Source organism: Hirundo rustica, chromosome 2 (assembly GCF_015227805.2).
Source record: "Hirundo rustica isolate bHirRus1 chromosome 2, bHirRus1.pri.v3, whole genome shotgun sequence".
NCBI classification, from domain to species: domain Eukaryota; kingdom Metazoa; phylum Chordata; class Aves; order Passeriformes; family Hirundinidae; genus Hirundo; species Hirundo rustica.
The window spans coordinates 46,952,083-46,979,303 of NC_053451.1; the positions used below are offsets into that span (position 1 = coordinate 46,952,083).

Here is a 27,221-nt window from a genome sequence, read left to right on the forward strand (position 1 = left end):
TGCCTAGCTTACAGCTAAAACCCCCATATATTTAGTCAATATAGTATAACCCAAGCTGCTTGTTTTGTTTTCCTTCTATCATACTGCACGTGGCTGTCTCCAAAGAACTGACAGGCTCTGAAGAATTTCCAGAAATTGCTAGTTCTGTATCCCTGCTTTCTTTTCAATATTGACTACTAAGAAACAGCAGCAGATAGACTAGTGACTAACACTGCAACTGGAGCTAAAGCCTGAGACAGCTACATTAGGAAGTGGCACAGTTTCTAGCCACTGGCATCTTCCTCAGCCCACCTCCTCTCCAGTGGCTTCAGGCATTTACCATATCATTCAGGGACACACTAAGATTTTACAGTCACCTTACTCTTTCCCCTGGTGTCAATGAAAAAGGTGAAGAGCACTAAGGGACTTAGTGTCCCATGCCAAATGAACCATGTTGGTGCCAAAAGGCTCAGTTTATTAAGAAAAAAAGTATGCTTAAACACATCAGTTTTGCTAGAAGAAGCTGACATGACATGGCCATGCTCTAGTGTAACATCACAGTGCACATTTAAATAATTGAATAAATTTTCCTGTAATTCTCAGCTTTTTAAAAATTGTATATTTTAATGCAGTTAGTAAATGCCTTTATTTTTCAGTGTTTTCCATGACCTTTCACTTTGGGAGGCTACGCAGTCCTGAAAGGAATTATATTTGTGCTAATGAGAACAGCAGGATGCTCAGTGAATATTCATTTCTGAAGCTATACAAGTACCCGTTCATGGACTACAAGTACTTCACATTCTAAGGAACTCTAGAGGTTAAGAACCATTCCAGTGTGAATGGCACTTTTTTGTCTCTGGCACTGAAATCCTTCTTGCACTTGGAAATGCAAAGAAACTTGAAAATTCAATATTCATTCCTCTCTGGAAAACAAACTAAGCAACCTATTCAAAGGAACTTAGAAAGTTACCCTTTGAGCTGGTATTTCAGTCTTATAATCCTAATTGCTGAAATGAAAAGCACATTATCTATTTAGGAACCAGAAAAACGTCTATGGAAGACTATGTAATTTTAACTGTAAACACTACAGATGTCAACCTAAAATTTCTGCAGTTGAATTTTAAAAAGATTCATTTTATTCAAGATTAACATTTGTCATAAAAACAGTGTAACAGAACAACAAAATTCCTCAAATCAAAACAAAAACCAACCAACCATAAAAGCCCCTCTGCCATGAAACAGAACCTTCTTTCAGCTCATGCACAGAGGAAGGGGAAGTTTCTTTCTTATACAGTCCACTAGTCAGCATGTGAAGTTCCCACTGAGGATATGATACTGACATTTTAATCAGTCATGTAGAGAAACATGAACCTAACCCCCACAAGTATCTTTACTATCATGCCTCTGACATGAGCATTCATCTTCCCTCCCTTTTTATTTCTTTCACCTCCTCCCCAGTTAATCCATTCTGGAGCCGAGAAGGTTTTCTTAAAATCAGTGTTTTACAGGAAAAAGTTTCACTTGTGAAAAAATTATGATTTTAGATAAATATTCTCTTCACCAGCCCTATATTTCTCATCTGATCTAACCATATTTATTACTAAAAAGAACAGATTTCCTATGGCTTTTCCCACCCATACAACTATACTGGAAAGCTAGGTAGGAACCATATGGGATTTGCTGGTCCCTGAAACACCACGTAGTTGTGTTACCCTGAAAAGCAAGACTTAATAACCCAAATTTGTACACCAAAGACTCCCATTTCCTCAGTATCTCTGACTCCTGATCTGGTTTACTTCCATTCCAGCCAATTCTTTTTCACAGTTCTGCATTACGGAATGGGAGAATTCCAACAAGATATAAAGCAAGTTGTTCTAAGGCAGCTGCTGTAAGAACATTATTCAACCAAATGCTGAGATCTCAACACTGTACCATTAAAAAAAAAAAAAAAAAAAGGCATTTTGTGAAACATAACTCAGTATTTGGGTAAGACTCCTTAGTAAAGCAGTAGTTTCATTTTTCACCTATTAAAGTCACTATGTGAGCAATAATTATGTTAAACTAGAATAATTTCTGAAAGCCACTAGACAACTTGCTAAGCTCAGCAGCTAAAGACTATTGAACTGTCTGGCAGCATTATTTCTTGGGACTTGTCACGACCCCCCCTTCTGCAAACACACTGGTTCTGTAAGACTGAACACCAGTTACCAACGTAAGAAATAATGAAGCCCTTACCATGCTCCAGCACTTTCAGTGGAAACCAGAAAAGAATGATGGAATGGATAAGGGCATTGATGCAGTGACCCCAGAAAACCTGAGGGAAAACAAACCAAGCCATCAGTAAAGTCCAAAACTCTTGACCTCTCTCAAACTCCTAACAAACACTTCATTGTGTAGTTTAGAGTCAGAAAATGTTTGTCCTGAAGTGAAATACCTAAACTTCTGCAGGATCTATTTTCAACTACAATTTCTGCTCTTTGACAAGAATACATTGGTCCAGTTTGATCATTTTATTCTACCAACTTGAAGCACAATAGGCAAGCATGCTTCAGTTTAAGATCTTTACTGAAATAAGGCAAACAGATTGAGTCAACTTTGTTTAATTACATCAAAGAATAATTTTAAAAGAGCAATCCAGTATTATGAAATGTTCTATTTTCTTTTAAAGAACAAATATTTTGTTCCCCACAGGTTTTAGCTAGCAGATAATGCATTTTTGCACAAATTAGAGCTTTACGTACTCTACAATTTCCTCTCCAAACAAAGCAATCATACAGCTTCCTTGATTCAGAAGTACATTTAGATGGGCTTATTATGGAGAAGGCAGAATACCAAACACAGCATTTAAATAGCAAAATGGAGTAAAATGTGTTCTTCAAAACTCAGAAGTCCAAATAAGCCAATTCAAATTCTGTTTTCCAAAAGAACTACTGGAACAGAGCTATACTAACTATGAAAAAGCACCCTAGCAGAGAGTGTTATGACAACGCACGTTAAATAAATCCAGGCGATGTCAACATGACTTATCAGTAGCTGCGAATTGAAAAATCATACTTGGATACAAATCTAACTTTAAATCAAAGTTTATGGATGTTTTAGGACCAGTTTCAGGTGAAGTCACAGCAGAAAATCCTTATTTATAAACAATTTTTTAAAATTGTTATTTAAATAAAAAATAATCCCTTGGAAAAAAATTGAAGGCTGAACAATCACTCAGTGGTTAGCATAAAGCAGAAGTACCATCAGGAAGTAAGTTATTTTCTGACAAGAACAATCTGGAATATAAGAATGCCTATGTTTTTCCTTAGAGTAACAGCGTTTCCCTTACCCTTGTGTTGAAACCATCTGCATTTTGAGTGATTTTGTATAGCTGTGGAAATCTAAGCATGCTATCTTGAGTACACGATCGTTCAAAAATTCCCAGAGTAAAGGGTGGTAGTGCTGTGAAAATCTGCAAGGAAAGCAAATACTAATTGAAAGCAGCTCTTAGTTTTAATTGTATCTCATATAATGTTTCCTTATCTAGACAAAAGCAAAATTCCCACAGACTTCAGTGAAGACTTACTACTACATAGCAATGTTATTTGACATAATTTTCAATAGTCCAAACAAATCCAAACATTAATTTCACCAATCTGAAACTCTCAAATATTGAATTAGTAACAAAAGAAACATGAAAGAAAATTAATATTATTAACCAATAAGCTTAAAACCAAGAAGTTAAGCATCATTAGTTTCTGACGTACCAGCAAGGGTCAGACACATCAGACTGCAAAGGAAAGGCAACATGTATTCTTACAAAATAGCCTTGTGGGAATAGGTTCCAGTATAGCTGCAGTTGTAGCCTTAATTAGATATGCAACGTGCTTAACCACTGCTAAGTTTACAGACAGAGTAAATGTGGAAATCCCATTTAAAAAAAAAAAAAAAAAATCTGCTGAGCCACAAAGGCCATTCAGCATTACGGTACTTTGGGGATTCCCCTGGCAAGTATGAACTGATAGGAACAAATTAACTGCAGTGTGTGTCTGTGCTACGGGCAGACGCTTGGATGACCAAGCCTCGGAAGCCTTCCAAGACAGGCAGCAGGACACGCTGCCAGAAGCAGAGTAAATTAGCCTCCACTGACTTGAACATTGCTGCTCTTAAAGTGCTTCCAGGATCCAAGGCAGCTCATTTAAAGCCAGCTTGGTTATCCATGTTTCTTGTGGTCCACAGTGCAGGCACAGAGTGAAAGTAACACCCGGGTGCAAGTCTGAACACTAAACTTCATTCACTTCCTTTTACATCAATAATTTGTATCAGAAATACCACTTTTAACCCTATACATGCATATATTTTTAACAGTTTGAGCAGTGTTCTTGAAGTTAAGAGGCAGGTTGGAGTTATAAACTGTTTCTAGGGCATGTGCACATTTAGAGAAGGTGGGCTGTGATTCCCACCAGCGGCATGCGGGCAGCTGGAGAGCAGACAAAGAACAATGGGGAAGAACAGAGACAAGTGAGAATCAGTAATTACAACCTTCAGTCCAGCGGGAATTGAGCGTCTTTGCTCATGAAGTGATAAATCAGACAGCCAAAATGGCAGCAGGCTGAGGGTAGAGAACTGGAAGCACTGGTCCAACATGCTCCAAAGAAGACCACGTTCTCATACAGCTTTAATGTACTTCCCCAGGGTTCTGGTGTTTATTGGGGCATTTACATTTTCACTTGAAGTAAATCTTCTAGTGGTTTTGAATACAAAGGCAAACCTCCAGTGTGAACCAGTGCAAAATCAGGAATTACAACACCACTATGATTTCATACACTTCATATTTTAATGAGACTACTAATGAAAGGGGTAATCTGCACAGAAGAGAATGACTTAGCCAAAAGCACTTCAAAATCTAAGCCCTGCAAATTGTGGAAGTCCCTAATATCCTACTGGCACTTGATTTTCCATGAGTCCACACAACCAGCTCTAATTTTAGAAAATACTGACCTTAAAAAACAAGGTTTAGTTTCTGATTACAGAAGACGAGTTTTATCCAGAAGCTTTAGGTAGGGTAGATAGATAAATCAAGTGAGGTTTAAAGATAATAGATGCAAATAGCTAAACATGAATGACAGAGACTGTGTAGCAGTTAGGAAATTAGGGTGAAGGAATCAAGGGAATGATAAATCCTTGAATAAGTATCTTCAACTAAGAGTATGAAATCTTATGGAATATGGGTGCTTGTGCCATCATTTTTAAAATTAATGTGACAGAAGTTAAGTGGTTCCATTAATACTACTCAATGATAATTTTCTGGCTTTTTCTGTATTAGCATATATTTGGAATGAGTTTTTTAAAGAAAAAAAAAAATTAAATTCCCTCCCAGCAAAGAGACTCTTTAACACCAACAGCATCCGAACAGCTTATAAATCCTGGCACTGGGCCACTCGTATCATTACAAAGGTAACGCTGTCAAAAACACCAACACAGGTCTATGGTACGCTAGAGAACTTGGTTCCAGAGATCCTTCAGACTTTAATCTATGTGGCTGATTAAATAATATTACTGATTAAAGTAATAAAGTCACATGTATTTTGTCACAGTTTTGGCACCCTGCAGGCCATGTCGAAAATCAGAAACCACTCCCAGACTGATACATTCTACACTTGTTTCAAGTGCAAAATGCTGATGACACAGTGATGCAGCTTCTCTTTTTGTACCTAACAGAGCACGAGCCAGCCCAAGCCAACAGCATAACACTTCTTTCAGCATCTAACTCTACAGGGTCTGAGAGAAAAAAAGTTCATCAAAACTTGGAGATTAGGAGTATTCTCAGCATGAACTGTCACCAAAATATTCAGTACAAAACACTGAAGATGTTTTCAAAGAGGACATTAAATTCTATCTAAAATCTGCAGAGTTTTATACAGGTTGTAAATTAGGCATCTATTTTCAAGGTGTTCTCCCAAATTTTCATTTTGCAATAGAAGTGCAATTTTTTTTTTTCCCTACCTCAGAGTAGATTCAAAATGGTTTTTACAAATGAACTCATCTTTCCTGACATACATCTAGGACAGTTACCTGTGAAAAATGGGACACAACAAAATAATACAGTAGTCCCAAGCACTATCAAGTCAAAACATGTAGCACTTACCACATTATATAGACCGATGCACCAGCGCTCAAATAGGATCTGCCCAGAAAATCCATTAACAAAAGCAAACCAAAGCTGAAAAAGAGACAAGTTACAAAAAGCTTTAGATTACTCCTACAGTACATGCTTTCATTTACAGTAGAGGAGAAGGATGTGGAATACAGACCACCATCTAGAGACAGATGCTTGTCATGCTGTAAAAATAATTATCAGCAGTGCCAGGCAGTTATTTTCAAGTCCTACATTTTAAATACTGGCAGAATATTCCTCATTTAAAATAAAATGCCATGGAGCAATTTGCTATATTTACATCATTGCTCTAAAAACTAGATGGCATCAAATTATTACAAAATCCTTATCACTGGCAAATTCACATGCCTGAAGCCAGAAGTCAACCTCATTTCCATCATGTTTGGTAAAGACCAGCATTTTCAAGATAACTGCGTCTTGATGGATGTTCTGCCTAAATTGTGTTGCAATTTACAGTCCCAGAATTACAATATTTACTTGTCAGTTACATGATCATGATTATGTTATAATTTTATTATCTAAATGATGCAAACATTAAATTGGAAGAGGTTGCAGAACAGGCTGCAGAGTCTTCATCCTTTAAACAAGCTTACAAGCAAGCCCTGAGCAACCTGGTTTGCATTTAATATTCACCCTACTTTAAACTGAAGATTTGACTAGATGGACTTCAAGTGCCCTTCCAGCTGAGGGGATTCTATAATGACACAATCCCAGGAAGCTTTAAACTTCAGCGCATAGGTAAACTCTTCTCAGCATTTCCATGGATGCAGCTTCTTTGAGCCTATTAAACTTGCTTAAGCACCTTTTTGAAGCACGAACTGCTGGGTTGGAACAAAATTTCTTAGTGGACTTTGAAAGAAGCTTAGGAAACAATATTACAAAGAAGGGAAAGAATTGTCATTTTCCAAGTAAATTTGAAACTGGAAAAACAATAACAGTTTAAGGGCATCCTGAAACAGTTTGCATGTGAAATCATTACACTTATTAGATAACAAAAGGTTTCTGAGAATTTCTGGCTACAGTCCTTTTCAAAATCCACAGTACACATATTACTTTGTTCAAAATTAATTCAATATTGCGTGTGAGAACACTTCCTCTAACCACCCTGTTTCAACGTATTTTGTGTTGCCTTTACTTTACAAATCCACGTTGCACTGGATGCACTATGTATTGAAGTCAAGTGATAACCACGCCCGTTCTCTTCCCACTCCCTGAGAGCCCTTGGCACTTAGTGCCAGGTATCTTCTCTGACACCATTCTGTCACTCATTGGGCAGCACTCTCCTATCAGCATCATTTATTCTCTGGTTCACTTGTGCAGCATTAGTGGCCTAGCAAAATACCTCAGATAACAAGCAGTTAGCTGTACATCATCTGATCTCTTCCCTGCTCCCACCCAAAATGGATACAGAATAATCAGGGGAAAAAAAAAAATCCAAGAAGAAAATGAGATTGCATCAAGACCTATCAGTGTTTTCACAGATGCAGTCTCTAAACAGACCAGGAATCTCACATGGGACAGAGGCAACTTCACGGAATATTGAAGTATTTACAAGATTGGAAAGAATGACAAATAGCTGTTCAAATAGGCACTGCTGCAAGACATGAAATTCACAAGCTACACAAAAGGAAAAAGCGAAACCTTTTCACACAATACACGGCTGACCTACGGAAATGTTTCCCAGATGATGCTGTGGATGCAAAAGGCAATTTGAAAAAAAATCCCAGAAAGCAAGCTGGAAACCAGACGAGTCTGCCAGAGAACTACCACGGTCTACAAACCAGAGACCAGGTTAGTTGAACTCTTATTTCTCTACTTACAGCTCTTATATCACCATTCTTGTTCGAAATTAATCATCGGTTCTAATGAACTCTCATTGTTCAAGTAAGAAACTATGAAACTGATTCCAACTCATCTGCTTATATCTATGCTTTGCACAGTTGGTCATCTATTTAAAATTACTTCCTGTAATTTTTTAAACCATCAGCTGCTCTTTTGAGTAGTGAGTTTCTATTTATTTCTCACTATATTACTATGAAGTTTGCACTTTTCAATACCTCCTGCCCTTCTTGCAGCTTGTCTTTTACAAGTGCCCTTGTAAGCTTCATTGCTTTACCAGTTCACTGAAAAGCACCAGCCTAGGATAAACTGCAAAATATTTCTTAGTTTTCCTAAAAAAAGGGCCGCTTTCTTTCCCATTGTCAAACACGCATTCAATTAGAAGAGCCTTTAAGCATTCATCTCACCTTCTCTGTCCAGAAAAAGGAAAGAAGACACACTCTCCATCCCAACTTTTTATTATCGGTTCTACTGCATTGATACCTTGAAGGAATACTCTCTAAATCTCACTCTAAGGACACAATTAATGGCCCAAAGCAGCACACTGGCCATTCACACTCTCACCCTAGCAGTGTTTCAGCCAGTTCTACACATCAGCCCTTCAAAAGAAACATATGAAACCTCTTTGGTACAAAGCCTGAGGTCTCAAAAAGAAACCACAATTTATTTGTGGTGTTCAAGTTAGGAACTCAAACGTTTCTCTAGGAAGAATCCGAGCTTTAAAAAAGCATGCTCCCAGATATTTAGCAATAATGATCTAGGTATTTATCATCTCCAGGCTTGTTGCAATTAATTGCAATGATGAATGAGGGCAGCAATTCTAGAAACAATAAATAGCTCACAAATCAGAAGCCTGTCTGGCTTAGTTGGCAACCTGTCTGTGCTCTGCTCAGTTTTCTAGATCCCACTGTGCAAAGCAAACTTCAAAGGTTTGGTAGCAAATGATGAGGCCTTTTATAACATTGGCTCGTGCTGCTTAGGAAACAACTGCTTTCTGAAACCATAGCTTCCCACAATCAGTCCTCCAGCAAAAGACATAGCCGATTATCCATCAAGAGGGCAAAACAAAGCAGCCAGACTTTTTGTAGCTAGGCCATGGCTAGAAGACGAGCCCTAAACCAGGCAAATCTAACATCTTGGATTCTTAGACACACATTTCCCAACAAAAATACTAGCAGTAATGATGACAGAATCACATAAGACTTGGGAAGAGCAGAGCCATTAGGATGCCTTAGAGAACAGCAGACAGACTGTCAAAGTACAAGTGAAAAACACACACTCAAGAGACCAATTCTTTCTGCTCAAGATGTACTGCCCTGCCACAACTGCATGGTGCAGGACTCACTAAAACCCTGCTAACACCACATTGAGATGAATGAATCAATATAGGAGAACTAAAATGGCTGTGTCTGACTGGAGGAAATAGGCATTTAGCTGTCACTGTCTTGAGTCTTCTGCAGCATCTTTCAACATTGAAAGAATTTTCTTCTACAGAAAGTTTTCTCCCTAGTTCAAAGGCTGATAAAATTTGGATAGGTAAGAACCAACATTTAGAAAGTTCAGTGTCTGGCCAATCCAAAAGTGCAATTTCAACTCTTTCTTGCAGCAGTATCCACACAGGTAAACATTGGAAGTGAGAGCATTTCCAACACTTACACAAGTCTTTGTGCACCACAGGCTCCAAACAAAGGGCGAAAGTTATACTGTTACAATGCACCTATGCTTTTTTTTTCCACACTACCAAAGGCCAACTGACAGAAAGACTGTGGGATACTGTCTCATACTTCCTCAATATCTTCATGTCAAGAGTAAATCAGATACTCTGCATAAAACACACATTAATTTTGAATTTTACACAAGCCATGAACTGCCATGCATAGTTTGAGGACCAGCTGTTTGCAGAGAGAGCACGGTATACCTTAAGGTCAGCAAAGGAAAACAAAAGGCAAATCCTCCACCTTAATGTTCATGTTAACAAAATGTACTAAATATTTTTAAAGTTGCAACAAGCCATGCTTGACTCAGACTCCGTAAGCTGGTAGGAAAATTTGCCAAGTCTGCCTGGCTCGCCAAGCTCCAGGGGTTTGCAGGGCTCAGCTCCAGTACTGCTATGAACAAATGGACCCACAGTTATTAAACCTCTTTTCTGGCTGGAAAAAAGAAATCTTTTCACTTTAACTATTACCTAGCTGCCAAAAAGCTGGAAAAGCTTATTTGTAACTCAGATAAAAATATACATACTTTTCTCCCAAGAAACAAGAGGTCCAATTTAAATGCAAAGAGATTCAGATCTAAGGCTGAAATCTGGGCTGACACATTGCTGTGCTTTATTACAGTAGATATTGCAAAGATGTGAAACCAGTAGGTACAGTGCAAAAAGAAACTGGAACATTGCAAACTGAAGCCAGCCCATGTTTTCTGCCTTGAAGTGTGGTTGCATTCTTTAAATAAGAAACCCCACTGCTGAAGCACTCGATGCCAGCTGTGATGTGGGCACTTTGCCACTAGAGAAGGGGGAGAGGGGAATAAACCAGAGGTCAGCAAAAGCCAACAGATGGTAATACTTGGTTAATATTGAGTTCAGCTGCAGGCAAACTGAGGATCTCAAGGTAGAACAGTCCCATACTGTTGTTTTGAGCTACACAGCATATCCACCTGCTCTAGAGTGTATTTTGAGAAAAGATCAAGTATTATTTTCAAAAATTATTCCCACTTGAGCAAGCTGGAAGGCAATTTTAATTGCATTATTGCTTCATGCATAATTACTGCAAAATTAATGCCTGAAATAGTAGGAGCTGATTTATTTAAGCGCTCTAAGGCACTGGGACAGCAAATCATCTCTATTCTAAATGTGTGTATTTATGAAGGCTTGATAATAGACAGCTTAACGAGTACTAGAAATGTTTTCCCAATTCTGCTAAAGGGCACAGAAAGCTAATGTAGTCAGGGTATCAACAATTGCCACAGGCACCAATTATAGCCAGACTGGATGCCTTTACTATTCAGAAATTAGTTAAATTCTCAAAATACCCTCTCTCAGCACACACATATTTTGCATGTTCTTACCAAATAGGCTCATTTACACTTTGCCCAATAAAGCAGGTTTGTGTGTCTCCCATGAAGTTCATTAATAATGCATCCTCATTTAAGATCTCTCATTACAGATGTCTCTCTCAACACAAGCCTCATATTCCTACCCAAATGCTCACAGCCTTAAAATAATCCCTTCATTAGAGAATGTACAGCACCAATTTTATAATGTAGGCAAAGTGTGTTAGTAATAAGATTTGACAGGGTAGGCATGGCTGTCTGAGACTCACTTCATTTGCTGAGGAATATTTCCCTCGCTCCTTTTATTCCCCCCAGTGTTTATTAAATCTTTGCTGAAAACAGATCGATATATTACAACTGAAAAGCATTTGCTCTAGGCCTGTGCACTCCAAACAAGTGCCTATTCAAGGTTAAAAATCATCTCCAGTCTTCTTTGCCAGTGTTAACAATTAGTTTCCAAGTTCCACGCTGCTTTTGTCTCGTTAAAAAAAAACCCTATGCATTGACTACAACACTTTGTCAGATAGATACTAGAGCAACCACTACAATAGAGATTTCCTGGCTTTAAACAGTAATTTATTAAATAAGCCTGAACAGCTGTTATTTCTCCTATTCTATTTCTTCTGTTCCTGACTTCGTATAGTTTATATTTCAGCATACTAAAGAGCACAGATTTTATCAACTTCATTTTTTACTGTTTACAGAAGCGGATTAGGCAGAAAATTTTACTCCTTCCTTCCAAACTTGTTTTTGTGCTCATCTTCTCTAACAGATCAGCTGCTATCACCCTTCCTCCAAAGCACAGGTAACATTCAACAGGAGAGGCAAGCACAGAATGGAAGGGGGAGAGGGCAAAAGGAGCCTCACCTCACATTTAGACTCACAATTCTTTCCATTTCAGACCTCATAATAATTCTGAAAATTTGAAAATCAAGTAAGAATTAGCAAAGATCTACATTCTTTCCTCAGTGGTTCCCACTAGAGAATAATTATGCTGTTTATCCCAGGCATTTTGAGCATTGTGGAAAGATACACACCTGTAGATGACAATGAAGCATACATCAAAAGACCCTACTACTAAGATCAAAAAAGAGTGTCTCTTCCAGCTGCATTTGGCCCCAAATACTCTAATAAATGTACTTAAAACATAGCAGTCCATGTCAATGCCTTTTATTGGGTAGTGGTTTACTTTTTTATTTTTGTTCCTGGAGTTACATGAACATCTAGTGAGTGTGCTAAATTATCTTATTCATGCTTATGTCACTGGTAAAACAAAGACACAGCCCATTAGAGCACATTTTACAGATCTCTAATAAGACTTTTTTTTTTTTTTTTTTAATCTTATGAAATACATAGAGAAAAGGCAGGCTATTTCTCCATCTCTTTTGGTATGAAGTATTCCAGGGACTTAATATTTGTCTAGCACACTAATTGCTGCAGAAGCAAGCCTATAATAATGTGATTAGAAATGGCCTGCCCTGCCAAAAGGCAGATGTATTTGTCAAAAGATGTGGTTAAACTTAGCAAATCTTCAGAATATTTCCCTTTCACAAATACAGACAGCTCTATTCTGAGTTTATTCTTCATCCTTCCTTAAGTTTTCTGGAGAAAGCTGACACTGCTACACTAGGATTTTTGTACTTATATGTGGGACACCCTTGAAGTCATGGGACTCACATAGTGACTTGTCAAAAAAAAAAAATTAAAACCCAACACGGTCCAGTCAAGCCCCACCACAATGCAGAGTTTCAGCATATCTGCATGGCCAAAGGGGTCTAAACCCACAGCTAGAGCAAAGCTACCAGGACTGATGATGCTGGGAATTGCCAACCATTATCCTAGAACGCAACCAGGGTGTCCCGCTCGGGATGGGAATCAGGCTGAGAGGAAAAAAGGCAGGAGCTTATTGTCCACATCCTCCTCCCATTCCCAGCTAGGGGAGTGAGGAGGGCTCAGCTGCTTGGTTGGCAAGCTGGGAACATCACGCCAGGCTACACTGTCTGCTACCAAGCAATGGAAACTCGTGCAATGGACTCCCAGTGTCATCAGCCTTCCTCTACAAAGTGAACAGCTGTAAAGAAAGGTTTCCACTGACATGGATATCATCATTATGCACACAGCAGCGGTGACTACAGAGCTGGAGTCAATTCAGGCATGTTAACATGTCTTTGGGGGGGCTTGTTTGGTGGGTTTTTTGCCTCTTGGATTTACCTTTTCAACTTCTTTAACTGCCCTTGTGCACTAGCACATCACTGTGGAACTGAGAAGTACAATATGACTATTAATAGTTTATGGTATCTCCTCAGCACGTAATAATGACAGACTGATCTTGATACAAGTTTCACAACTGTGTAATTGACCCATATCACACAGACAAGATAAGGACGTGCTATTATATGGCTTTAAATGATCTGCTGGCTTTTCTGAAGCTCTGTGGCATCTTTACCACCAATAATGTAACAGAAGTGCTTTGGATTTGTTATTCCTAATTTATTCTGTAGTGCTGAAATAAACAAAAGAAAGAAGTTTAACTATTTACTTTGATAGGTGAGAAAATGTCAACAGTTTCAGATAACGTATCCACCAGAAATTCTGCTAAGCACTAGAAGTCCACTAAGAAAATACCTGTCCAACAGCAAGAAAAGCAGTATTTGAAATAGAAGAATAGGGAATCGTGGAGGAAAAGATGCTACAACTATAACCCCAGTAAGGGCAATAGAAAGAAAGCAAAGAAACAGCAACAAAAACCATCAACTAGTCTGGTACCAGACATAGATGCAGAATTAAAGCCAACAAAACACACAGCACTCTGTGAGTAAAACCTGATAACGCCATGAATCTAAAGTGAGGCTAAACACACCAAGGCTCTTCTCACCTGGGATGTGCACTAGGGCTCACTGTAACCTGAATAAAACACGTCACCACAGAATATAGCAACAAAATATCTCCATACCTCTCAGACCAAAGCAAAAACAGAGAGACCAGGAACTACAACACAAATCTAGTTCTAGAAATAAGCACAGAAAATGCAACACGTGCCCCCATTACCAAACATTCTGTGTATTTGGGAAGAGGAGAGTGGAAATTCAGTAAAGATTTTTATGAAAGTAGAAGCATTAACCCTTAGGAGTAAAGGGTATCAGGAAGGAGAAGGATAGGTATTGAATTAGAGAAATAAATGTATAGAATGGAACAATTCATCAAGAAAATGGTACTACTTTTGCTCTTAGTTTCTTTCATTTCATAGCATTGTGTAGCTGGCAGTTTCCATTTAACCTATATGTAGCTTAATAGACTTACCAATCCACACTCAAATACATTCATTTATACCTGCATATGACACAATGAGCAATAGGATAAAAAGTAATAAGGAAATTAATATTCATTTATTGTAGTTAAAATAGAGTTGTGTGAAAATATACTTCCCTCTAGCCACCCCCCGGCTCTTGCTAGCTCAGTTATTCAGGGGTTTTAGGGAAATATATTTCAGAGAGACAGAATAGAGATTTCAAAAGAGTGGCTCTCACCCCCAGCTTCCGTCCAAGCTTTATTCTCGATGTGATGTTCCAGGAGGCCGAGGAGAGAGAGAGCGAACCAGGAAGAAACAGGGGTATATCTAGTTTTGGGCCAAGGAAAGATATTGGCCCTGAGCCAATAGGGTCAGGAGTAGGTATGATAGGGAAAAAGGGTTGAACTACATAGCACAGGTTTCAGGGGGACTCTGAGGGGGAAAACCATTCCTCAGAGGAACACAACAGTTGTGCATTCTTATTTCCTGGATATGAACCTATGCAATATGTTCGGTAATCAAAATTATTTAAAAATTTCCAAGGACGAGATGCAATCCCAGTTCTGACTGAATAAAATGGAGAGTGACCAAGACCCTGACTGCTGCTATTCAGCTCCTATTTTATAGGACATTTCTCTTCAATCCTTTCCCTTCTTACTTTTATTTGCAGAAGTCCCTTATATTACCGTTATAAATGCAGGTTCACAGACTTTGGTTTTTTTGTCATCACATAAAGGAATCCTTCTGCAGAGCTGCTGAATTAAGTGTAATAGGAGCAGTTCTGTAGCAAGGTCATTTTAGGTCTGGAACTGCAGTCCCCCTAGGATTCCCTGTTATGGCTACGTGAAGGGCCAGGTTTCCCTTGCAAGTCTGTTTTCCCCCCCCCCCCCCCCTTCCTCCCAATGAAATAAAATTCAGTCTCTGTAAGACCTTGAATTAAGCTACTTTTATCCAGGAAGTTTATATGAAGTTTCCTGACAGCTTGGAACCCATGGAAAATAGCAAAATTAGCAACCACTATAGAAACTGTAGCTCATCCTCTGTCATACTGACAAGACTAAATCTTTACAGGGGTAATCCCAGGAGCAGCCCATGTTTCTCATTACCCACGACACTATTATTATTTCAGCACGACAATATTGCAGCCCAAAATTACCAGGACACATGATGCAATCTGAAAAGCTTCCCAGTACTTTCATTACATTTGTTCCATTTTTATCAATACATACATTTTCTTGGTAAATGGGACAATCTAGTAACAGACAGGACCTAGCATTTTATTTTGTACACAGCTGCTTTTAAACATGTTACCTCTTCCCTTAAGCTTCAGAACTAGTAGAACAAAAAAATCTGTCTCCTGCTTTCCTTGCCTCTCCCCTCATGTAGAAAATACATACAATATTGGTAACTTAAGTCTATATTTATTTCTTTACATGCTGGCAAAAGCTAAAAGAATTAGGTCCTAAACATCTTTTGCCAAAATACGCAGCACATTGTAAACATGTGCAATCACTTCACTGGTAAATTACCTATTGATGTACTTCTCACTACAGAAATAATGTTTAAACTTCTTTAGAAAAGCAACTAGCTTACTTTCCCTGCAATATGTACAAAGAAATTCCTGGGGTGTCTTTAAAGCATTTGCTCTATCTTCTGATAGAGCTGTGTACAAAGAAAACCAAAGTTTTTCTTTGCTAGCTAGGAAAAATATGTTAGAGAAGAAAAACCTATAAGCTCACACACACGACCAAAGCATTCATATGATTCCCAAATTCAGTCTAAGATGTCATGATGTGGCTTTAGGAAGGTATTGCATACTCATGACATCGAGCATGCAGAAAAGACTACTTCTTTTTATCAATGTCTCTCCTACAAAGGCTGGGTAATACAGGATAGACTATAGCAGAATGATTGTTTGCTGCAAACCAGTTCTTAGCTTCACAGCATTTTGCAAATTTTTAACCAGAGAAAGTTAACTTGCACCATCACCCTTTTGCCGGGTGAACTCTGAGACAAACAACCACCAAACTGTCCCCAAACATGGGCCAGTGATGTACCTCTGCTTTCTCTTTTTAACAAGTTACTCAAAACCACGGCAAGACTACACACAATGAAAATCTGAGATGACACTCACAGGAATGAAGTCTACAAAAGGGGTTTGGGCTTTGGCAATGCTCTACAGAGCAACTGACAATGAAGATGCATTTGCCATCTTTTACACGACACAAAAAAATTATGATGAAAGACTAGCTACAAGCTTACTTAAAATTTAGCAAATACGAATAAACCATGAAACACTATTTGTACAAGACCCCAAAGCTATTTTGGACACCAAAGGAATTTATTACCCAAGTAGAATTTCCACAAACTAACTAGCATAAAGAAAACAAATGATGCTAATTTCTAATGCTGCAGAAAATGGGAGGCAGGGACATATGTACAGAAAGCCCCCACACTGTGATTCCCGTGATGTAGCTGCAGTACACATCCCTTCTACTGCTCCAACAGCAGCTGTACTTCAGAACTAGATTCAGGTGCATGAAAGCACCCAAAGAGTACAAGAAGGAATAAATAGATGCATCCAGTTTCCAAGTAAGATGAATTAAATGCAGGGGAGATATATATTTATTCCCTCTTAATGAATTCTCAGGACAGTGAACTCTTCAGAACACAGCAGAGGCTCCGAAAGACATTGCTCTCTATGGAAACCATGTACTATGCAAAAACTTGTCCAACTAAATCATAGTTATGGTTTCCCCCTTCTTGCTTCTCCCTCCATTCCAGGTAGGGATAGAATACATCTTCAGAAAAGTAGCTCTCCCAGGCGCAGAATTCAGCCATTCTACAGATGAGCAGACACATAATAGGACCTTTAAAAAAACCCCAAAAGAACCCCAACAACAAAAATATCCTCAGAATACTTTATGTAAATTGAAGGCAATAGGAAATAGGAATAATCAGCTGTATGGGGAAACTTCTGTTTGTGTCATATGCAATACAGAATCTTTCCTCCCTGGAAACATGTATCAGTGTTCCTAAGATCCTGGTTACTGGAGAAAGGGCTCAGCTCTCTGAAGGAGCATCTCAGTTCCACCAAGAACTGCAAATACTAACTCGGCCTGAGAGCATCAAGACAGTCATACCCATTCAAACAAATGGCCAATCCCACCCAGGTGCTTATTTTTTATAAGCACAAACATGCATTTCAAACCGTAGGAAGGAGTATGAACCACAAAGTCTCCAGGTACCCACTCAGTATCTGCAAATATCCAGCTCTGTGGCTTTTCCAAGTCTCCCATGCCTTCCCTATGCAGTAACCTTCACAGTTCTATTCCTTTGTGACTTTCTTGTTTCCTATTAAGCCCCTGTAAATGTCCTGCAATAGTATCTTGTTTTAAATAGGATTTAACCTGCAGGTTTTATCCATGAGAATGGATGTGAGTTGATGTTACATGTGCCATACTGTGAACATGCCACATCAAATGAATGCTCTTTATTTGCTGTACAGGTGCTTTGCTCTTCATTTTTATAATCACGGAGTACTCAGAGTTCCCAGTGCTCAAAAAGAGTCATACAAACTGATTTGTCCAGAGAAGTACCCTGCTCTATGAAAAATCACCCCAAAATAGACCTGGCAATTCCTCACTTCTGGTTGCATCCTCCCTTACATCTCTGGCTGCATCTCTAACAGCGGATGGAAGGGAAAAGCTTGTATGAGCTTCTGTAGAATCTAAGTACGTGTTTTCTTGTATGTGGTCTGTTTCTTGGTACCTGAACTCAAAGTCTGCAACCATGTAAAATGACTGCAATGTATTTCTGGGGGCAAAGTGGTTATTTCACCCGGGCAGTTGAAGAAACTTTTGCTCTGTTTCAGAAACATAAAAAATATTCTGACACTAAAGAGGGCATGTTGATTGTGAGGTAATTCAGACGATTACACCCAAGCTGTGTAGCCTTTACATTAGGAAATACTTCCTAACCTGCCAAATCCTCTTTCCCTCAAGAGGAAAACATTCAGTAGTATTCAATTAGGACATTACAGTATCTGAAAAAAAGAAACACATGTTCAGGCTAGAACCTGATAGTAGTACGACAAACAATACAGAGGATAACTCCCCAGGAATGATAGAAGGCAGTGAGGACCAAACATTTGTATGTCACCACCTTGCAAAGGTCTTCCAGCCTCATGCAGCCCTAGAATTAGCAGTGTCATAGACACAGTGGCTCTGAGGTCGGGATTTTTCCTCATCGAGTTAGTTTCAGGGGAATAAAACCTCAACTTTGAATGGCAACTTCTGAGTGACAAGATCACTAATGCCACAAGTAACCACTTGCATCTTACAATGATCTGAAGAGCTAACATTACAGCAGTGAAAATGGATTAGTTACTATTTTTGGGGATTAAGCAAGATGAAAAGTTTTGGGTTAAAAACAATAATGATATTTATAATCTACCTGAAAAACATGTAGTTTACTAAGGGTAGAGAGTCTGACATGTAAATTCTGGATGTGTTTCTCCACAAGCGGCTGGATGTGGCCACGTGTAGTGGTACATTCTCTATTGTTAAAATTGAGTGACTGAGACAGGACCCAATGTAAAGTGGTTTAAAGTTTCTTTTAATATTTGAGTAGCGCAAGTATAATAACAAGCTTTTCCCCCCACCTTTCAACTTTCAGAGCTAAAATCCCCAAACAGTGAAGTGAGGGCTATTTCTGACATCCTCTTTCCCCTCATATAGTCATCCAAACTATAAACAAATGTTCCCTTGCCTGTCATACAGGCTTGTCTACACAAGGAAGTTACAGTGGTTTAACTGCGATGTGATTGTAAATCCACTTAAATTGGTTCCAAATGTTCTGTGAAGGCTCTAAGCCTGATTTAAACTGAAATGATAGCCCAGATAGCTTGTTCCACAGATTTAAAACCCGCATTTAAAATGGAGTTGATTATTGTGCTGCAGTATGGACGACAATCTTGAATGAAACATCAAGTCTGTTGTGATATTCTATTTAGAGATGAAATAACTCTTTCTAAGAAAATGGTTCTGAGAGACTGGAAGAGCACTAGGTAATACAAAGCTAGCTTGCTTTGCTCAATTCTAGATGGGAATTCTAGATGGGTCTCTGGTGTCTTTTGAGGAAGCAATAGCTACGCTGTATTTTTCAGTTCTTCCAGAGAGCTGACTACCAGTCTCATAGATACTGACTGGCTTGTGTCCACACTGCCCAGAGTCAGCACCGGGGGGAACAGTAGGTTGACTGTCCTGTGGCCCTTTGAGCTTGGTCTGAGTAAGCCAACTGCACGAAGTTTCTTTACAAAACCTGAAAGGGCTGGAAAGAATGAGGTTTGTGTTCATAGCATTAGTAATGTCTCGTGTTGTGGATGTAGCGCAAGGTAAGAGGATATTTTAGGTTACTAAGCCTACTAACATGATTTAAAGGACTACATATGTTGAGGGTGACAGCTCTCAGACTAGTTGTGGGCCATGTGCAGTGAAAAGCATTTAATAGATTAAATGTTTTTGCCACTGGATAATCCTTCTTATGTTTAGATTAAAAGACTACTTCTCTTACCTCTTAGCACCATTGTTTGGTAAAAATATTTTTCCCCCCATCCTAGCCCAAAAAGATCTGGGATACCACTCTGTTTCTTATATATTTGTTACCAGCCCTGTTTTCTAGGTAGAGTTGACAAAAATCTGTTGTTACACCAAACTGTTTGATATTGCCAGTTAACCAGCTTTTTGACATGCTGAAATTTGTGGAGAGGCAACCCCTCAACTTTGACTCACTGGTGTCCTGTTTACAATGTTCCTTTTCCTTCCTAGCCAGGTATGAATAAACCACTGCTCTGTCAACTGCTGCACTATTTCCTTCTGCATATAAAGGCTTGCACTTGAGCCCAGTGTTTTGAACCCACCTAAAACTCATAGTCAAAAGTTCTGGGCTGCTTGCAGAAGTGCAGGGCAATCTTTCTACATGTTTGCAGACTTTGAGTTCAGATACCAAGAAACAGACCACATACAAGAAAAATGTACTTAGATTCTACAGAAGCTCATACAAGCTTTTCCCTTCCGTCCGCTGTTAGAGATGCAGCCAGAGATGTAAGGGAGGATGCAACCAGAAGTGAGGAATTGCCAGGTCTATTTTGGGGTGATTTTTCATAGAGCAGGGTACTTCTCTGAAGAAATCAGTTTGTATGACTCCTTTTGAGCACTGGGAACTCTTGAGTATTCCATGATTATAAAAATGAAGAGCAAAGCACCTGTACAGCAAATAAAGAGCATTCATTTGATGTGGCATGTTCACAGTATGGCACACGTAACATCAACTCACATCCTTTCTCATGGATAAAACCTGCAGGTTAAATCCTATTTAAAACAAGATACTGTACTCAAAACTGCTGTGCCAGATCTTCCCCATAAAACAACAGAAGAGGAAAGAGAATATTGGTAGTTACAGGTGTCAATTACACTCAGTGTTAACGTCTCTCACATGAGATGTAACAAACAACCCACAGAAAAGTTGTTTTTCATTTGTATGGGAATTTTCAAACCTTTCAAGGTTATTTCTAATACAACACAATTATTCTTCTCAACACAGCACTAGATTTAGATTTATAACCAACAATTGCCATGTTTTAATAAGCACAACCATATCCCATGAAGTACATCCATTGCCGCAAAGCAATTTATACCTTGGCTGATTTAAAAAAAACCCAACACACAAAAGTACATCACAAGATCATACTGAAAGCTATTTCTCACAACTAAAATGTCTCCTACTTGCCATTATCATTACAGACATATAATGTAATGACTGCTCTGCATGTTTTGCCCTCAACATGAATAAGAGATATTACAAGCAAATTATAAAGATTCCAGTGTTCCAAAAAGCCACCAAAGACAACTGTATCACAGCAAAGCAAGTAGCTTACTTTTTCACAATTACGTTTTTAGTAATTCCTCCCACACTTTATACCAGATTAAGACAACACAAAACATTTGTCAAACTGAAAACACTTATGAAATGATACCATAGTTGTCACTACAATTTAGTAATATGATCAAGTTACTTACATTTATGGAAATCTTAAAATAACCCCTCACCTACACACAGCTTAATTGTTGGCACTTGAAGGCAAACCCAAACCTTGCCCAAAACTTGCCAATTTGAAGGCAAACCCAAACTTCCCTAGATTAAGACCTTCATCTATAGAAGTAGCTAATTAGATTACCTTCCTCAAAATTAAGAAATTTTTTTTTTTCAATATTAAGGTTTGAAGGCTCTAAAAAGTGTTACTAAGATCACTACCTTCCTGTCAGCATCAAAATACAAAAGACAGGGAAACAGTAGGGTTTACACCTCTGAAAAGACGTGGGTTTTTTTTCCAATCCTGGCACCTGGACTGTATAGAAATTCATCTGAGATAAAGGAACCAGGAAAGAGAAAGCACTACCTCTCTTCTACAAAAATTAGGAACCAAACATTCAGATGGGTACCCTGTGAGAATTCTTGAGAAAAAGTAAAAAAATATTTGAAAAGTACAAGGGGAAAAAAAGTTAAAATACTTAAAAAGAAAAAGGGCCTTGAGCTTAGCAGTGGTTGCTGCTTTGAGAGAAGAGTGAACAGAAGCTTTTGGCCTTCTGTTGTTGTTGTTTTAAAGTAAAGCTGACTTATAAGCCTTCCGCAAAGAGTTCTATAGTTGAATAATTTAGCCCATGGATGATGCTTTATTAATGGCATGCTTCAGACGTTATCACCAGAAAACTGGATAGAAGCCCAGATGTCTGGTTTAAGACCATTTTTATTTCCTACATTTTCAAAACATTGCATGGGGCTTTAGCTGCACGATACAGACGAACTTAATGAGAGTCATGCAGCTATGCCTGCCTATGTTGCTTTGAAAATAGAGAAGCACTGGTTTGGGTTCTGCTTTTCTGAAGCTCTCCCTGGAGTGATTTAAAGGTGTTTTCTCCTCTCAGTCTTTTCTCTAAAGGTCTTCTACACTTCACCTCACCACGTCTGACAGATAAAGAGCTGAAACTTTGGACACCTCATTTTTTTTGAAGACTCCAGTACTCTGGCCTTGTGTGGTATCATGAAACCAAACAGCAAACTGCCAGGCAATTAAATTTAACCCATTGTGTGTATGTGCTCAATTTAACTGCAATGGATTACTTCAAATCAGAACAATACTGCAGGCACTGAGCAGAGTTACAACTTGGTATCAACATATGTCATTTGTTATGATTGATTATTACTTACTGTAAACCATTCTAATACCCACACATGATCAAACTTAATATAGGTTATTCAGGTTCAAATCAAAACTTAAGTATATATATTGTATTACACATCACACATCTCTACTGGAAAGCCAAGCCATAACCTACATTAAGGAAAAGGAGAACCATGCATATGTATAATTTACAAGCTATTAAAAAAAAAAAAAAGCTATATTTCTGTTGATAAGCTATAAGAATAATTTTACTGCATTCTCATCTTTTCAAATAGCTGAAAATACAGATTTTCTGGTTTTCTTTTATTTTCTTTAAACATGAGTGTTAAACTTCCCCTTTCTGAGTTTATGAACGGGATGCTAAAGCAAGGGCCTGCCCGTCAGCTGGCAGTTTGCAAATCTGCCTTCAGATCCAAACCGATTATATCAAATCCGATACAGAATCAGGACTTCACTCTAACCTCTCAATTTTGCAGTGACATTGCAACAGAAGAGTAAAGCAGAATATGAAGACTCACTTTTACATCTTCAGTGCTCATATCTTACAGAAAGAAATTATATAAGACACAACATAAATACTTAAGTTTGTAACAAGTTCTGAGAGAAAGAGCAAGTAACATAAGCAGAGTCACTTCAGGGAAGCCTAGATGAGAAAACACAAATATTGTGAAGAAAAAAGATTACTTGTGGTAGGCCAGCAGGAATAACTTTAGAGAACAAATGACTGCAGTACAAGGCTCCCTTTCCTTCATATAGGAAAGACTGGCATGTACACCAGCACTAATGATACATAAGCTTCTGAATTGTATTCACAATTCACAATCTAGGTGATAATTACAAAAGCCATGACCCCCTAGAAAACACCTTCCAGAAGTTTAGAGATCCTCCTAATCCTGACCAGTAGGTAACATGACAGAGACTATCACAGGTGTGACAATGAACTTGCAGGGCTCATTACCATCTTGTAGGGTTTAGTTGGAATGGCATCTTCTTCAAGTTGCCTGCATTTCCTAAGACCCCTCCACCCCAGGCTCTAGAGAGATTCATTCTTATTAAAAATGCACACACAGTACATCTTGTGTCACCCTAATGGCAATCTGTCATCCTTCAGGAATTCTCTAGTTGTCAGTTTTGGATATTGTTGATTAAATGATTTACTGCACTGGAATACTATGGAATAAGATCTTCCTATATTAAGGTGCATTAGGCTTTTGTATTCTTTAGGGTTTAAGCACATGTCCAAAAACAGGTTAGAAATACAGGCAAACAACCTTGAGGGATAATGTGTCACCAGTGCACAGAAAAAAAGTATGCAACTGCCCCAATTCTTCCACAAACAATAAGTAAGGTATTTCCCTTCTAATTTAAGTGACTGCAGAAAACAAATGGTACTGAAGGTCAGTTTCCTGATGTCTACCAACTAGACGGCCTCTTGACAAAACTGTCTTCCAACAATAAATCAGTATCATCTCAAAAACATGCATATTTACTAGAAAAAAACAAAATACAGGATCTTCAAGCTCTTCTTGACCTTTATGTCAGTAGTTTACTTTACACTTTATATTACTATTTAAAGCAGGTGTCAGTACAACAGAGAAGTGACCCCAAATGACTTGTTGCTGCAAAAAATTGTCCTTCTAGGAAATAAGGAAACAGTGAGGTGGCTGAATTTTTTAACTTTCTTTTCAGCAACACCAAGTAGGAACATTTTCTACTCATCTCACAGAGGCAATTCATTTGGCTGCATAAGATTAACTTTCCTAAGGCTACAAACATAATTTAGAAGATTTTATTCATATAATAAAATTCAGTAAATGATTTTTGTTTCATATTTTGGGAAATAACCGCCACAAATTGAAATACTGAAAATATTAATTGCAATATGCTTGTTCTACTCTATTCCTTTTAAATTTTCATTAGCAACTGATTACTTTTAAAGACAAGGAATACTGGGAATTACCAAGTCTGACACACAGCAAACTGTAGCCTCCCGTTGTACATACAGTGGGGATTTCAAAATTGTTTGGGAGCAGATTTAAACAAGAGTAATGCAAACATGGAAATAGCTCCTCTTTGAGAAATACATCAAGGATACAAAGAGATGTGCATCCAAGGGATTCAGCTCAAAATGCTTTTCAGGAAATAGCTGAAATTCATTAATCACTGATAGAGTATGCTAAAACTATTAATTCTCAGCTGGAACTGTGCTGGACTTCCAGCTGTTTGATGCACTAAAGAGAAACCTGTAAGTCAGTTTAAATTTTGGTACCACTACTACTACTAGTTTTGTTTTATTTTTTTTTTTTTTTCCCTGCTCCTCTTCCCCAACATGGTGAAACAGCTGTGACTGACAACTTTTATAAAGGTACCTTTCTGCTTTACAGCAGACATTAAACATTTTTATGGCTGGTAAAGCAAGACACCTTCAGGTGGTGCACACACAAACATGCATATTCAATTCAGAAGGAAGCCTTTTATGGTTTGGAAGGAAAAAAACCTAAGAGTGTGAGAACAGCATGTACATTTCTAAGACAATGCCTTAAAACCTCTAATTCTCTGATGTAGTTGCAATCAGTCTCAGAGGATATAGCAGTGAGCACCTGAACAATGCTGGTATTATCCCAAATTATTTTTCAGGACTTCCTAGAACAGTCTGGCAAAACCAGGTACTTCATGATTTTGGGGATGCTGCTGCATGAGCCAGGCACTCAGTGGAGAAAGTATACAACCCTCAAAATTCACACCAGCTCTGCAAGTGTTGACAAAAGATAGTAAGACTTTCTACATTTTATTTTTTACAGTGTTATCACACAAGATTTTTCTCAGTACCAAACTCCACAAGACAAGGCCAGGACAACTTCATATTTGCAATGGAAACAGGAACTATTTAAATGCAATACAATAGCCATTTTTAAAGATATCATATATTCTTCATATACTGTTAAGCAGGCAGCCATCCATCAAAACTACTTTTTGAAATGAGATACGTACTCACTACAGGAGTTTATGCTACTGATGCTGGTGGTGGAGGGGGAAATAAGTGGAGCATGGCAGGCAAAGATCTGTTTGTCCTCTTTTATTAGAATTAAATAGTAAGTGCTCTGTTCAAACAGAAGAGAACAGACATTTGCTGCTGACCAGAGTGGCTTCCAGCTATACCTCCAAATGGAGAAATATGATAATTAGTCTCATCTATCCTCATTATTTTTAAGGTGACAGCAGATGTAGGAGTACTGCTAGACTTTATATTATAGAAACGTATGCAGCAGCAACTTTTCTTACAAATGAGAAACTTAACCATGGGCTCACAACCCCAAGTGGAGTTTATTGCACCCAGTGCCTGTATCATTTATTGCTCCTTTGGAGCTGCAATAAAAAAGTGCAGATTTGCATTTTCATAAGAAAGCAATAACAAATTTAGTAATGAATCTCAAGTGGATACCAACGTGGGTAAAGGGAGCACTTGACATTTCTCATTACATGATTCCCCACTGACATACCAGTAAAACAAGTAGGAAGACAGAATCAGTCAACGCAACCAAAACACCCACCCAAGAAACCAGCCAGTCAACACTCAGATTATGACGCAACCTGCTCTATAGGAAACAAAGTCATACTAAAAAATAAAAAAAAATAAAATCAAGCTTTTGGGCAGACAGCCTTTCATGCTCATGTGTAGCTCCCAGTGAGCATGATTATTATAATAGTGACCAGGAATAAGTCTCAGTCATTGGAAACAATGTAGGTACCAGGAGTGTGAGTGCCAAAACCAGCGTGCTTAGAGTTGCTTTATTCTGTGTGTCACACTTTTTAAAATGCAAACAAGGTAAAGACTTCATTGTTGAAGAGACAACAGTCGTTCTCCTCAGGAAGGGAGGTAAATTAAAAAGGAGAGGTTTATGCCTGTCCAAATGCCACCTCCCCTCCCCCCCACCACACTGGTCTTCACAAATCCCACAGAGACCCTTCAGAGACCACCAACACATTCCCCTTCCTTCACCAAGTCCAAGAAAGGAAAGTTTGCCAGGCTTACTTGTAACATTTTACATTCCCAAAAGCCAAATACCTAAGGATTTCCAATCCTAATCCATATTTTATTATGTTTCACTTTCATTCTCGTGCCTTCCCTATGATGCCTTCTCAGCAGTACCAGTCAGTTTGAAGATAATGGCAACTCTCAGGTCTGGCATCCCTTGAAACACTATCCTGGTTTCAGGTAACATTCCTGCTTCTTCCCCTAGATTTACTGCTCCTACCTTCTTATTTCAACTCAGCATAAATCAGGAGTTGCTTAAGAAGTAGTAGTAACTGCTTCCAGAGAAACAGTCTGCCAGAACTTTCTCTGCTATCATTTTATCACTCCTCCATTGCAGAAATAGCTTGTATTTTAGTACAAACCAGCTCCTTCTTGTTGCCCAGATGGCCTAGCACACATTCTTAAAGATCTCCACATACATACACCCCACAAATCACACACCATAAAATCCAATAATCATGCATACATTTTGCTAAAATGACAGTCTCTGATGCATTCTCAGTTTTTGAGAGATCACAGCTTCTTTATGCACATCAACAACATGTCACTGACATAAGCAAAGGTTTTTTTGTTCAGATGTCTTTGGGATTAAGTACCACTTTTCAACTTTCTTCCCTCTTCTTCCCTG

The 27,221-nt window shown here is 38.4% G+C and overlaps 1 protein-coding gene across 7 annotated transcripts in view; it reads right to left on the reverse strand.

Annotated features, from left to right (window-relative positions):
* Positions 1-27,221, reverse strand: part of ATP8A2 (ATPase phospholipid transporting 8A2) — a 315,186-nt gene that overhangs the window by 104,728 nt on the left and 183,237 nt on the right. For all 7 annotated transcript variants that reach the window (XM_040057228.1, XM_040057232.2, XM_040057229.2 and 4 more), the window contains 3 exons: positions 6,107-6,181; positions 3,308-3,430; positions 2,215-2,293 (listed from right to left, as the gene is read on the reverse strand). In XM_040057228.1, coding sequence (XP_039913162.1) covers positions 2,215-2,293; positions 3,308-3,430; positions 6,107-6,181 — 277 coding nt within the window. The remainder of the gene's footprint in view (positions 1-2,214; positions 2,294-3,307; positions 3,431-6,106; positions 6,182-27,221) is intronic.